The sequence below is a fragment of the Sarcophilus harrisii genome, chromosome 4 (assembly GCF_902635505.1).
Source record: "Sarcophilus harrisii chromosome 4, mSarHar1.11, whole genome shotgun sequence".
NCBI lineage: Eukaryota > Metazoa > Chordata > Mammalia > Dasyuromorphia > Dasyuridae > Sarcophilus > Sarcophilus harrisii.
Window position 1 is genome coordinate 239,927,162 of NC_045429.1, and position 15,555 is coordinate 239,942,716.

The 15,555-nt window shown below is 32.0% G+C and overlaps 1 protein-coding gene across 1 annotated transcript in view; it reads right to left on the reverse strand.

Annotated features, from left to right (window-relative positions):
* Positions 1–4,886: 4,886 nt before the first annotated feature.
* LOC116419034 (collagen alpha-1(XIX) chain-like) overlaps positions 4,887–15,555 on the reverse strand; it is a 42,840-nt gene continuing 32,171 nt past the window's right edge. The window contains exons 10-12 of the mRNA XM_031968609.1: positions 15,279–15,407; positions 7,434–7,511; positions 4,887–7,271 (exon numbers count right to left, since the gene is read on the reverse strand). Of these exons, the coding sequence (XP_031824469.1) occupies positions 7,138–7,271; positions 7,434–7,511; positions 15,279–15,407 (341 nt within the window). The 3' untranslated portion in view covers positions 4,887–7,137. The remainder of the gene's footprint in view (positions 7,272–7,433; positions 7,512–15,278; positions 15,408–15,555) is intronic.

Genomic DNA, 15,555 nt, shown 5'->3' on the forward strand with positions numbered 1-15,555 from the left:
AAATTGTTGACCAAAGCAAATGGCACACAATTTTTATGCCTGGTTTCTAAGAGAATAATGTCTGAAATTAATTTTTTTTGGCTGTTAACAAAACTGGTTTCCTCTATTAACTTTTTCTGAAAATGAGACTTTTATATTTGTTCTTATTCCTAATTCTTGTCTCTCAGTAGACAGATGATAATAAAGGATAGTGGTATCCCGTATTTAATTTCTTCTGTGAGGTTATTTAAACTTTTTTTTGTTCTGGGTTGAAAAGACCTCTTTCTCCCTTTCTCTCTCATGAAAAGTTTCAGAGCTGAGAGGGAGTAAATATTTCTAGACAAGAAACCTGTGGCCAGGGTTAAATGACTTACCTAATGTAACACAGATGGTTAGTTGGGACTAGATTCCATTGTTTTCTGCTTCCTAGTACTTATTATGCCTTTTCATATGTTCATATGCCAAACACTTTGGCTTTTAGTTGTTTACCTATGTTAAATAATAATAAGAAAAATATGACCTAGAATTAGGATATACAGAAATAGGCTTTGAATTGAGTGGGAAGTCATTTGAAATCTTTGTGAGTGTGCGAGGAGTTAATTTGGAATATTTCTCTTTGCTCGAGTCCCTCTATACTAGATGTTCTCAATAGCTTTTTTGTTAGCAAACTACTGCAAGAACTTCTTATTCATCCATGTTTGATGAGCATTATAAAACACAATGGATTCAATGAAAACATGACAGCTATTTTTGGTGCTTTACTCAGTAAGTATTCTTTATATTCTGTCTAGGTCCTAATGAAATCCAATGCTTCATAAAGACAAAATTAAGATTGGATAATTGTATCTAGGAATAATGTCATGTATTCAAATAAATTTGAAATTGCTGACCAAAGCAAATGGCACACTTTTTTTATATACCTGGTTTCCAAGACAACAGTGCTCAAAAAGGACCAAAACATTTATAACTAAAACAAAGCTATAGCCACCACTGAATTTCAAACATTAATTCTCCAACAGACCATATCATAGACTTCCTTATGGGACTTCAGTAATTCCTGGAACATATTTAAAGAGTCAATGATAAAAAATTCTAGTAGGGATGGAGAAAAGCTTTATATTTTACTCAGTGACAATAAGTAAGTTAAAATTTAGTTTTTAATTTGGTTTAAAGTAACTAACTTTAAAGTTAGTTCCCAATTAAGGCAGAGGCAGTGAAGTCTAATGGATAGAGTTGGTCTTGAATAAAGCAGACCCAAATTCAAATCTGACCTCTGACATATAATAGTTGTGTATTTCTTGATAAGTCTCTTAAGCTCTCAGTTCTCTAGGCAGCTTTCTAAGACTATAAGTGATAATTACTACAACTAATAACACCTAGCATTTATATAGAGCTTTTAGATTCTTAAAATATCTGATACGTGTTACTTCATTTGCACGAGTAAAGAAAAACAGTTTTTTCATCTGGGAGTTCCCTATAAAATGAAACCATGGCTTCAATCCCTATCTTTATATCTAGGACCATGTCCTTTATTGAAAAAGCATGGCCATTGACTTTAGAAATTACTTCTGTAATTTCTGAAAGTATTCCTCAATGGCTATAAAAATTTTAAATTCCTAAGGGACTTGAAAGTTTTATAGCCGTTGAGGAATATGTTATAAATTTTCTAATTTCATTATAATTTGCATGAACTGAACCATACTCATTTTGAACATGAAAGACAAGAAATAAACACAATCAGGAGAGTTCAATGCTTAAACATTATTTAAAAATAAATACAATGATAAAATATGCCACAATATTCAGTCTGAATTTAAATATAATTACAGTCATTGAAAAATGTTCAATCCTGAAATACACTTAAATATCAGTAAGACAATAAAATAATTGGTGTTCTTTATACTTCTGAGCTTATTATAATCAAGTCCTAAACACCATTCCTGATAAACCTAACCCATGCTTACATTCATTCATGACAAAAAAAAATACCAGTTGATCATGATTCATGTTGGGCAAGTTAGTTGAGATATTTGGGGACTCTAACTAATAGATCACAACAAGAAGTCAACCTGAAAAATTTCTATTTAGGTCCCCAAAATCTTAGGTTATGCCATAGTTTGGTCCCTAAGCCTGATTTTAGAGGTGAAATGATTTCACATATGTGCCTATGTAGCCGCCATCACAAATTCGGTCCTACTCCCAGCCTGTCAGTTTTTTGCCCTTTTTCCTATCATTGCAAACACAGTTTAACTTGAACTAAGTTTTTCTCTGGCTCTAACAAGTTATTTTGACAATTAACCCAGCTGAGCAAGTTATTTTTGGCAGGAGAGATGTTGAATAGTACAGTTTATGTTAAATCTTTGGAACATATTATCATGTATGTCACATCCTCAAAAGACATGCTCCATCTATCTTGTTTCCCAAGACCCTCCTGAGAAATTAAGAAAATTTGTACAACGTTACTCTTAACAGCCAGCATATCAAGGGACAAGGTTCAATAAGCTAGGGAATATTAACAGATATTGATGAAAAAGTTGGATATTCCTGTAAGTACCTTCTCTTCCTCCTTCTTAGAAATCAGGAAAATACCATGGTGAAAAGAATAAGTAAATTCCTTTCTGAAGTCATAGAAAAGATAATATGTCTTCTCTGAAAGTAGGCTCAGACATATGTGAGAAGCAATCTATGGAATAGGTAAGGAACACAGGACTTCTCCAGGAGTCATCAATCCAGGAGTATAGAAGTTTGACCTCCAAAGTTCTTAATGGCTGGCTACTACTAAGGTCAGGAGGCTAAATAACAAAGTAAACAACTTCAAATAGTTATGCTATTGCTAGAAAAATAGAAATACAAAAATCTAAATGTAAAAATTTAAATATTTTGAAAAATGATAGAGATTTAAGCAATGATCAGATTTTATGAACACTAGACTTGTTCTGAAACACAGAATTTTATAAAAGATATGCTTCTTGTCAGTTGTTTGTCAACAAAAGATGTCTTGGATACTCCAAAGGCAGAGTGATTATAAAGTGTGAGAAATCTTAGAGTATGGGAATTGGAAGCAAATAAAATAAATTAAAAAACTGCAAGATGTTCAGGAATATTTTTCCTGAAGGAGAAAAACTAAACCAAAAAGTTTATGGTCAATCCAGTGTTCAGTGACAAGAAAAACTTACAAAATTAGTAAAAGATGTTGCTAGCTCAGGTCTTCCCATCAGCCTCTCCTTTTTTCTTTTAAAGGTCAGGGGACCATTAATAAAGAGAAGCCTAATGAATTACAAAGTGCAAAGAAAGTTTTGATTTAGGGCATTGCCAATGAACTTGTCAAGCTCTGAATTTCTAGAAGCCCATTCAATTCTTCTAAACACTTTTGCTCTGTACACCATCGTGTGGACAAAAGGAGGTATATCACAGGCTTTCAACAGTTGAGAAAACCTAAGGAGAAAATAAATCTGAGCCTAACTGAAACTTGAAAAACATATCTATATACAATTGTTTTATAAGAAAAACTTCAAATGACAATTTTATATCTAATATATCTTTAGGGAGTGTCTTGAATAAATAAACATAGTCATTAAATACAGAGAACTGATATTCTTTTTAGTTGTGACCAAGTTAAGATATTTTGGAGTCCTCCCCTCCTTTTCACATTTACCATTAAGGCTATGTGTGGACCTATGTTAAAACTCAGAATATATGACCTCAGTAGAGAAGACTATTTAACAAACTCTTATATTATACTTCTATTTGCATCCTCACTTTAAAAAACTGTCTTAATTTGTCATTCCTTATTATGCTGTGGTCAGAAACTTCCCAAATGAATATTGTGGCTGAGCTCACTCAGCTCTTAAATTGAATTGTAGGACTGAGGAATTCAAACAAATTTGGGAAAAGTATACACAGTGTCAATTATTGATGGTCTTGTCATCATGACAGACCTTGTTAGTCAAACAATTATGCTGTTTATCTGAAGTATAAAGATTCATGAATTTACTAATTATTCCTCCCTGCTGAGTAGATCAGACATTAATGACATCTCTATAAAAGCAAACAAATGTTTTTGGAATGAAAAAAATATTCTATGAAATGAAGAAGGACTTGGCAATTATCTATAACATAGTAAAACTAGATACTTTACAAAAATTCATTTCTGTAGTAAGAATTTTCTTTTTTAATTTTTTCAAAGTAATTGGATGATGGCCAAATCACTACTTCATTTGATCTTGTATTATTTGGACTCAAACATCTTTGCTGTGTTGTAAATTTACTAAACTCATAAGAAGGAGCAAAAGTGTTTGAGGGCAAATAAAATAGGAGAGAAGAAAATTCTCACCTCAACTCCATATCCTTATTTATTCTAAAGTGAAAACCAGTTCCCAGTTCCTGATTAAAAAACAGGGAATTTGTATCCTGGGGACAAATCTTCTTTGCCTTATGTATCAATTAATGCAATAATAATAAATAAAATAATTTTTCTTTATCAAAAAATCTGAAAAATCATTAATGCAAATCCTCCAAACAGGAATAAATCAATAAGATCTTAACCAAAATTACCAAGAAAAAAATTAACAAAGAATAGAAAAAAACTATGCTCCTATAAATATATGTAAGCATGGGAGTAGAGTCACCCATAATAGCATCAGACCATCTAAAAACTGAAATGAACATATTTCATTATAGGATAAAAATTGAACTGGGTCAATAAACCATGTGAAAGCATAAATTCAAGAAAGCAATGAAACAAATATCATTACTCACAAGCAGAAGATATTTCCATCTGTGAAAATATTAAAAAAATATTACAATAAATATTTTTTCATCTAATGAAGGAGGAAAAAGATAAACAAATAATGGGAGATTAGTAAGTAAAAATAATTATTTTAAATTACAAAAATGTTAAACCTCCTGACAAATTCAAATAAATTAACACTATAAAATCTTATTAAGAAAGGTACAAGTTTTGAGAATCATATTTCAATTAGCCCCAAATTTTAAATATACACTTAGCACCAAGTCATAACTCTCTTATACTTCTTTTGAACATAACATCCCATTAAAGAAACACACTTATGAAGACTCCAATCATAAAGTTTGTTTAAAACACAGCACCATTGTAGGTATCATCACAAGAAATAAACTAGTGTTAAGCAGGAATTCATAATTAAAAAAAACACAAAAATTGTGAGATTTGGAATTACTTGAATGATACAAAATAAATCAATGCAAATCAATTAAAACAAAACAAAACAAACAAAAGATGTTCTATGTATTCCTAGCCATATATAGTAGCTGACCAGCAGTTCACTAAATTAAAATGAAAAGTATTTAAAATCATGAGCACAGCTAAGTACAAGAAATATCCTAATTTCAGTTCTGCCAATTCTTCAATTCTTTCCCACTTTCAATTCCAGACATGTTCCACAGACATGATGACTACATTCAGACTGTTTCAATTTCAGAGTCCAATTATACTGTCTGTAGAGCTTTTACAATGGAGTTGCCATCTTAACCTTATTTTCGATGAACAGACAAAAGTCATTTTCCATTCTGTTCTAGGAAAACTGGAACCTCTTTATTAAGAAGAGAAAGTTGGAAAGTGAGGATTTTCTACAACAGTGTTAGGGGAGAAGCACCCCCATCCTACAAGTGACATGGCCTTTGAATTGCTACAATCCGTTTGATTAGCTATTGTAGGTATAGCTATCAAACATTTAAGAAAAACTCATTTCTTACAACCAATGGTAACTTCCTGCTAAGTTAATAAATAACTATGAAACAACTTGTATTGATTAAGAATCCAGTAGTGATTATAATTTCATTTTCTTTTGTTTTAGACAACACAGTCATTAATTCCTTTTTTGTACTCTTTCCCTGCTCTCATACCCACATATACTCTTTGGGCTTTCTTTTCCAGGAGCTTGTATAAATGTTTCAAAAGAATCCCATCTTCTGAGACTCTGAGTACAGGTTGCAAGAGCAGAGATGTGTGGTTGCTGTCCCTCATCTGATCTATGTCCTTTGCTCTATTTTGGGGAGGGTATTTAGTAAATACACACTTTCACTCTGATGTTGCATACTTGCTACAATTCTCCATTCACCTTTTAGGAGGTTCCCCCCGAACTAGTCAGTTTTATTATGTATGGGCTCTTTTTGGCAGCGATGGACCCAATTGCTTTTTGCTTAGATGGATGGTCTTTTCTTGATATGTGAGTCATTAAGCCCAGGTACCAAAAGCCTATGAGCTCTTTGCAGTTTCAGATGTGATAAAGAATCCTTAGTTCACTCCATCATCATTATCATCATCATCATCATCATCAAATATTTCTTCTTAACAGAATCTGTATTCTGTTTCACAGTTGAAGATTCTGTCTACTTGGTTGGTCATAATATCTGCAACTGGAGAAGTGTACATGTTGTGATGGAACATATGGCTGTATGTATTGAATTTTTTCTTCCCCCATGTTGTTGGAGCTAATGTTGCTCAGTTTTAAACTAAGCTAATCATTAGAAAAAAAACAAAAACAAAAGTTTACTTTATTTGTAAAGGTGAGTTTTTGAGTTCTTTAAAATCATGAGAATCTCCTGAGAAGTGGGAGAGCAACACAATTTCTCTCATTGTTATATAGGAAATTATCAAAAGATTTGTCTGACTAAATTGGAAGGCAGTAGCATCACACCCTTAGGCCATCAAAAGTAGATGGAAAAATTCAATATGAAGTATATTGGAGTAAAGAGTTGACAGGAAACTTCAGCAAGAACATTCAATTTAAACTTTAAGACAACTTGTAATTCTGTCTCTTCTATGCCTTACAGTAATAAAACTCATATGGATGAGACAGTAAAAATATGTACAATTTTCAACTAACTAAATTGTTAAAACAATTTCCTTTCAAATTAGGAAAGCTCATAATAATGTTTGGGCTTGTTTATCTTATTGAAAAATTTCAATAAGACAGTAAAAATAAAATAAATCATTGGGAATGGACTTGGAAAAAGTATAGAGGTGTCTACATCAGAAGCTGGAGTCAAAGGATTTGGCTTAAATGCTCTCAAAGTGCTGCTCCAGGACAATTGATTTGATGAAAACAAACCAAGTTCCACAGATTTTTCAGTTGGTAGAGGTCATCGCTAGACATCAGGCCATTTTCAGGAAGCTGCTCATTTTCCACTTTCATGTCCTGGTGGCTGAGCATGAGACACAGGGTGGGAGCAATCATCTGGGTTACACCGTCCACTAGGTCCGGGAGGACCCTGAGGCCCTGGAACACCGGGTGTACCTGGCATACAAGTTGCTAATAAAATAAAAGAAATCATTAGTTTGGAGACAAGGGGCCACATCCTCATCTGCTACTCCTAATACTATGACACATAATAAAGTAGGAAAGTCAAGGATAAGAAGAAATATTTTTCAACAAATAAAGGCTTATTGGTTGTGAAAACAATACCATCATTACCTGAAGGCCCAGGAAGACCAGGATTTCCTGGGAGCCCAATTCCAGGTTCACCTCTTTCTCCTTTCTGTCCTCTGTAACCTATATAACATATATGCAAAAAATAAACACAAAACAATAAAAGTGCTCTGTGACAATAGAGCAAACCCAACAACCATTTTCAAGTTTCTTTATTCTTAAATGTTATCTTAAGGTTAAATGTTATTCTTAAATGTTAAATTACGATAAATGGTAGCTGTGTTCTTTGGTCTCAATCACATGGTTAAATTTACATATCATTCTCAAGTTAAAATTTAATAGACCATCAAATCATAGCTAGGAATTACCTATTTAAATAAATAATAATTTAGTGAGGAAAACATGGATTCCCTGACACAGACTACCTGTTTGACTATGGGGAAATCATTTACCTTCTCAGGACTAGGCAATTCTCTAAAATTACTAAATTGCAAAAAAAAGTGTGTGTGTGTGTGTGTGTGTGTGTGTGTGATGTTTCCTTATTAGGGGTTGAATTCACTGGCACAATCACTGATTCTCTTCTCATAACAACTATAATAATGTTATTACTTTTTAAGATAATCATTTGCCATTCAAGTTTTCTTGGTCAAACTCTATCTAATGAGCATCAAAATAGTCTCAAAGCAATTAAAATGAAACTTACCTTCTTCTTCAAATAATTTTGAAACAGAAATGGACATAAATATCTATTGGAAGTCATTGTTACTTACAAGGCTAAACCATCATATTTAATGACTTGCCTTAAATGTTATTCTTTTAATTAAATAAATTGGTCATGAAACAGTTCAAGTTTCAGAAGTTCAATAAAGTCATTATATGTTTAACAACATGACAGCTAGAATGTGTATATATATGTGACATACTTGTAATCACTGGATAAAGAATAAGGGCTTGGTTCAATTTACCATTTATATTTTTATTTATTGTACAAGTTCTCATGCCTTATGAGGGCTGAGATTTTATTGCTCCCATGAGTTGGAAACTACAAGGAGGGTTAGAAAAATAAGGAGATGAAACACTGATTGAAAACATTGAATAAATATTGATCAGGCAACATTCTTCAGTTGAAGGCAACTGAGCCCAAATGGAGTGTTGGCCCATTTATCTACCACAAATTACTTTTCATCAGAACCCATAGACAAATATCAAAAGATATAAATATAGGGACTTCCAAAGAATGTGTTTTAAGACTAGGAAAAGATATCCAGATACTACAGAGCTTTAAATTAAAGCTAAGCTCCACATCAAATTCAATACCGACTTGTACTAGTTTCTAAACTCACTTAACAGTAAATAAACTAGAAGAGAAAAGATAATTTTTTCCACTTTCTTTTTACCTAAGGAGTATTTGATATCAGAATAACAATAAAACCATGCAGAAACATGCAATTGACATAGCAAAAGATGGAATGGTAATAGGAAATAATCAATGCAAAAAATTAGCTTCAAATTGGTCATGCATTTTAATAACTATGTCCCATTACAACAGACTGATGGCAAATACATGAAATCTATAGACTCATGGTTCCCTACAAACAGCATATGAAAATTCTTTCAAAATTTTCCTCAGCTTTCTGTATATGTATAGAAGTATCAGCCCTTAGAGATTCTGATTTTCAGCTATTCCAACAAGTCAGTGGCACGGTTCGTATTTATCTAATGCTATTTGAGCTTTGACTAGGCAAAAAAAAAATACCTGTTAGTTTTTGAGCAGCATGAGAATTTTCATGACCATGGGTTTTGTTTTTGTTTCACAAATATGAAATAATCAAGAAAAATAGTATATTTAATAAATAGGTTGAAGCATATGCCATATACCTACCCAGCAAGAAGCCTCCAAATATTTATGGGTGGGATTGGTAATGTTTATTTTACAACGACAGAGCACAATTTTGGATTGTATAGAAAATTGTGTCTAATGCATATTGGTACTATATCATAGTTTCATATTAATTAGCAATGAAAACATTTCTCTAGTGTCTTTTGCAGAAATGATTTTTATAGGATACACACAATAAAGGAAAAATATGTTAATCAGCTTCATCAAAAAGCTTTTAGAAGTACCTAATTAAAAAATGCCCTATTACAGAAAAAAATGAACTTTATATGAGTTGTATTTGACATTTAGCTACAGCCTTTATCACTGCATTTTTGGAAGAACAATTACATGAGAATGTATTGATGATGAGAAGGAAAAAAACGCAATAATGACCAACTAACATCAGACTTGCTATGAGTGAAAGGACTAGAGCTATAGCTGCATGAAGGGATGTAGTTTACAACAAAGAACCTTATTTATCAACTTCTTGCATATTCAAATTAAAATTCTGTGTTTATCTTGACCCATCTACTTTAATAATTATATTACTATACAGTCTTTAAAAAACCCACAAGACACAAATATGTCTGTCTGTCTTTCTCTCTCTAGACACAGTTTATGAGTATATGTATGTATATATTCAGTGAGCAGTTGGACTAGATTACTGATAAATAGAAATGGCCCTATTAAGGTAAAGATATCTTATTTCAAATTAATAAATTATAACATTTGGAAATTGAAACATGAAGCTGACATTAATTAGTGATTTTGTTCGTGATTTTGGAGCCTGTATTATGTGTGTGTATATCCATACACATATGTACGTATTTATATTTATGTATGTATATATTAAGTAAAAGGGGTGGTGATTTTGATATAGAGGAACTAATAATTTTTAAAAAAAGATGATGTGCTATATAACATATGTTACTATGTATCATATATATTACTATATAACAAATGTTACTAACATTTCAATTGGAACTTGAGACTTACATTTAAGGATTTCATTTATGTATCTGTGGGCATATTAGATAAATATTACTCTGTCTGTCAGACATTTAATATTGCTCCTGTTGGAGGAATATATCAAAACTCATCTGTGTTCCCTTTGATATAATTTTCAGGCACTCAGACATGAATGTTCAGTAATTCAGACTTTGAAGGTTTTTATAGAAGAATCTTTTGGATTAGTGTGTTTGTGGATAACTGTGATCACAAATAATCATTCAACAAACAATTATTAAATACTAACAGAAGAATCAGGAAAGGTCTGATAACAGAAGCTTTCTATATATCTATGTCTGTCTCTCTTTCTCTCTCTCTCTCTCTCTCTCTCTCTCTCTCTCTCTCTCTCTCTCATCCTTATGGAAGGAAGAACTTGAAAAGAGCAGGAATTAAAGAAGAACCTGATTTTTTCAATCTGGCAGGTACAGGGATTGAAGCAAACTCATGGATGTGAATTTTCTTTGTTTTGAGTCCCATAAACTTGTATATCTGTACGTTAGAGGCTTCTGAAATCGATGGGCCTTTTAGCTACAACATCAGATTGTTTCTTTAGAATACTTAGGGGCTTGAGAGGGCAAGTGAGATCAGAAAAATTAAAAAACTTCTCTTTTCTAAATTTACATGGCTGACCAGGGGAACAATTAGGGAAATTTTCTCCTCTTCTTCAAATTGCTGAACCCATGTTGACTTATGATTTTCTTGGGCATTTCTACTATTATTATAAATGAGGAATATCATCACTCCCCTGACGGTAGCACCATGGAGACCTAATGGTGTATACTTCAGGCAAGAGAGAATTGATTCCAAACACCCAGGAGAATCTTCCTCTTAATTTAGTTAATAGATCTGGACTAACTGAAACTCTGTAGGCACAATGATAATCTAAAATTGTCTAAAAAACATTTAAAATAGAATTTTAAAAGCCTTGCTTTTGGGATCAAAAGAAAAGTATAAATAAAGTCACTGAAAGTGGGAAGCATAATATCTATTCTTATCCAAAGACTTATTATGCCTTCCCTATTTACCTATACTTCTTAGAGTTCCTAGTTTCCTTCAACTTTCAGCTCAGATATCAACTTCTATTTAAGTGTTTTCTAATTCCCTAAATTTCTAGTACCTCCCCCTTTAAAATTATACTGTAATTATTTTGCAATTTTTACCTTGCATGGTAAATTAAAATGAATCTTGCCCTCAAGGATTTTACATTCTATTATAGAAGAGAAATTAGAGATTACAATATATAAAGGTATATATTATTTGTATTTGTATGCTTGCACATGCACATATATATGAAATGTGTCTCTCCATGATCTTGAGGGATGACCTTGCATTTAGTATATATGCACAGATTATATGTTTGAACTTATACATATATGCAAAAATATATGTTTGTATATGAAATCTCTCTCTCTCTTTATATCCATATCTATCTATATATATATAGATATATACATCTATATATAATAAAGGCAAGATAATTTTACAGGGTAAAAGAAAATTATTCCTGCTCTCAAAAAGGTTATATTCTACGAGAGAAAATAACATTTATATATATATGTATATATGTATATGTAATATTTCTCCTTATTTTGAGAAATTACTTTTGGTGTATTTTGTAAACATTATAATAATATATGTATGCATGTATTTATGCATATGTGAAGGTATATATATAATATTAATATGTACATATGTGGATATGTATATATATATATGTGTATTTTTTTTTCTTGTCTCATACAAAGGAATATAAGTTATTTGAGGGCAGGGAGGATTTCACTTTTATATTTGCAGGTAGGCATTTAAATGATTATTGATTGATTAACTGGTCATTTCAAGCAATTGAAAAATGAAACATAACATTATTCCACAAGATATGGTTAAGAGTTAAACACTCCTTTCTTAAACTTGGATCTTAATCTCATGTTCTCAGACTTGATTTTCTTTTTGCTGAGTACATACAATCAAAGGATGTGAGATGGTTTTGCTATTTACTTTGCATCTTTCTATTTCTTCCTTTCCAAAGAAGTTTGTGAACACAAACTGCTAAACCAAAGCATCTTTCTTCCTCATAAACAAGCTCACATATACAAAGTTCAAATAGTCTCTTTTCTAGAGATTTCTGATCCAGTTCTGAATTTTAATAACAATGATGAAATTTCTGGATCAGTCTGATTGAGCCAGTAGTCTGGAGGTTGACCATTATATTAGTAGGTTGAACCCATTTTCTTTTATCCTAGAAAATATTCTTAACTTTGGGAGAGCAAACAATTCAAATTCATAGGAATCATAAATTATAGATCCTGAGCAGGATGGGATTAGAATTTATTCAACTATCTCAAATTAAAGATAAGGAAACTGAGTCCTACAGTGATTAAAATGAGTTGCTCTGGTTGCCCATGTAATAAATAGCACAGCCAGCCTTGGAGTCCTTTGATTCAAAACTAAATACTAAAATATTCTGAATACTAAAGCAGTCACCTATGTGAAGTCAACTACAAATTACTGGAGCTGTATACCTTTTCACAATCCAATACCAGCACTTAAAAAAAATAACATTTATTTTCCTTTCAGTTGTGTGCCTGATCTCTCAGGCACTCAACTCAGGCACAGTTTAAAAATTGTGTTTTTAAAAATCAAGTTAAATAGCATCACACATATGTGCAGAGGTATCTTCTCTACTAATCATATTCCTATTTTTCACTTGAAATTCCACATCACAAAAATATATTCAGATTTTTCAGATTTTTGAAAGTTCATAACCTTTTTTCTGTTATGTACCTTATAACCTATTAAAAAGTACACTTAAAAAAAAGACAGTAGTAGAGATTAGAAGACATATATTTTAAATTATAAATTAAATTACTTTATGATGCTTGTGTTCAATATGAGAAATTAAGAAATTGAGAGTTATGCTTAAATTGACTTAAGTTACTTTGTAGCTTCAAATTAACTTTTAATTAAAAATGGTTAACATGTCAGCTTGCCTTCTTTACGAAGCAAGGCTTTGTTAAAAAGCTAGAAATCATGTCATTTATAAATCAGATAAGGCATGCTTTAACATTCAAATAAAATTTTCCATCAGGTCTCTACTCTTCCATCTAATATGAATAACAGTAGTATTTGACATTCCACAAAGTAAAGGAATTTTATTATGAGCCCAGCTATAATTATGTTATGAAAAGCAATTAGTTGCAAATTGGATGCTGTTAAGGAGGTATGCTAAGGTTCAAATTCAGACTCCATTAAGTACTTCCTATGGGACTCAAGGTAAGTCTTAATTTTCTTGAACCTGTTTCTTCACCGGAAAAATGAGGAATATAGGCTAGATCAACTCTAAGTTCTCTTCTAGCTCTAATTATATAACCCAATGAGCTAGATATTTAGCAAAAGCATTATTTTTTAAAAAAAGTTCCCGTTTGTTTTCAAAATATATTCAATAGGATTATTCTATTACAACCATCTATACTGCTTATCCTTTCTTTGGAATACTTCCTGCCTGGACAATCTAACTGTAGTTTGTAGAGCATATGTTAAATGTTTAGGGAAAGAATAAGTGATAATTCACTACAGACTACCTCTAATCCCATGATCTCTTTCCCTGGATCTCTCATTTCTGCATGTTCTTCTCTTCTTTGGTGATCATTTCACCAATTTCCAACCATGCATTTACTCTTATCAGTGTTAATAGTTCTTAGACGTCATGGTTTTCATAGCACTTCCATGTATTTTCATCTGGGTATTCACTCTTCTGTTCAGTCTGTAATTTGATCTGACTTTAGGACAAACCAAACTAAAAAAGGTAACAAATGAAGCAATAGTTCTACAATGATGTAGACCACTTAGTGATATAGCAATAGTAGGAACGGCCCTTTGTTGGAAATTTTTCTTATCTGTTTTGTCTTCTGTGACATTCTCACTAGTTATGACTTGTAGGAAATTGACAGGGGAATGAAGGCAGTTTTTAATTGCTTCCTTGATACTTTTTTCTCCCATGCCAACTAATGAAAAATCAGGTGGGATGACACTAGAAATCACACTAATTAAAACCAAATATACCAGGAAAGAATTTGGGAAGACTGACTACAGTTGCAGCTTTTTAATTTCTGATGAACAATAAGATGATTTTACAGTTTGGAATACTTTATACAGAAATAAGAAAACTTTTGAAATGCAGAGAAATAGCATCAAAAGGAAATTATTGAGTGAAGGGCAGATTTGGTATGCACTTCATTCAAATTAAGTTAAGCCTTATCTCCCTTCTTTATGCAAGGTATTCTTTGATTTCAAGGGTTCTGGAGGTAAAAAAAGAAACACTACACACACACACACACACACACACACACACACACACACACACAAACAGTGTAAGGATGGTGGTGAGAGGGAGAAAGGCTACAGAGGAAACACATGAAAGATTGTGGCCTTATTTTTTCCTTTGGAAACAGTTCCTTATTTACATTTAATATTCCCATGTTAGAGCTGCACATAGATTCTGAGACCATAACCAGAGTTTAAGGGAGATGGAATAGTTTATGAATTGAATCTTATCAATAGTTATCCTAAAAAAATATTTTGGACCAAACCATCATTTGTGGAAAAGTCACCTCAGTTTGTTCATGAAGTAAATAGAATTAAGTAAATAAGGATAATAATTTCTGCTCATATGAAAAATGAGTTTTGAAATTCTTAGATATCAAATGCTCAAAGAAATATGTATATATCACATATTGTTAATATAGTAATGGTTATTGCTATTAATAATTTAATTTATATCATCAGCATTTAAAATTGATCAATTTAAATCCCAACTATATGGAATAAGAATTTTTATTAGATAGCACACATCTCTGGTACTAGTAGTTGATCATTAGTCTGTAAAACATTGTTATGGTCTTAAAACATACATTATTAAGAAACTGTGTGGCTTCTTCTGCTTTCAGAAGTATTGATTGAATAAGAAACCTTAGAGGTAGAAACTGATAAAAAAAAAACAAACTTACCTCGGGGGCCAGGATCTCCTGGTAGGCCTGGTAATCCATCTTTTCCTGGTGCCCCTGGTTTTCCATGACCTTGTGCAGAAAGCATCGCAGCAGGTAGCTTCATCTGGGAGAGGAATAGTGCCATCCTCTCTATGTTAATGAAAACCCAGAAAAAAATACATAAAAATCCCAAGGAGACAGTGTAAATATCAACAATCCAAAACTCATCTCCTGTTTGTTCTGCAATTGCAATTTGTAATTAGGGGGCTCTGAATTGGATTCCATGAACGTTGGTTTT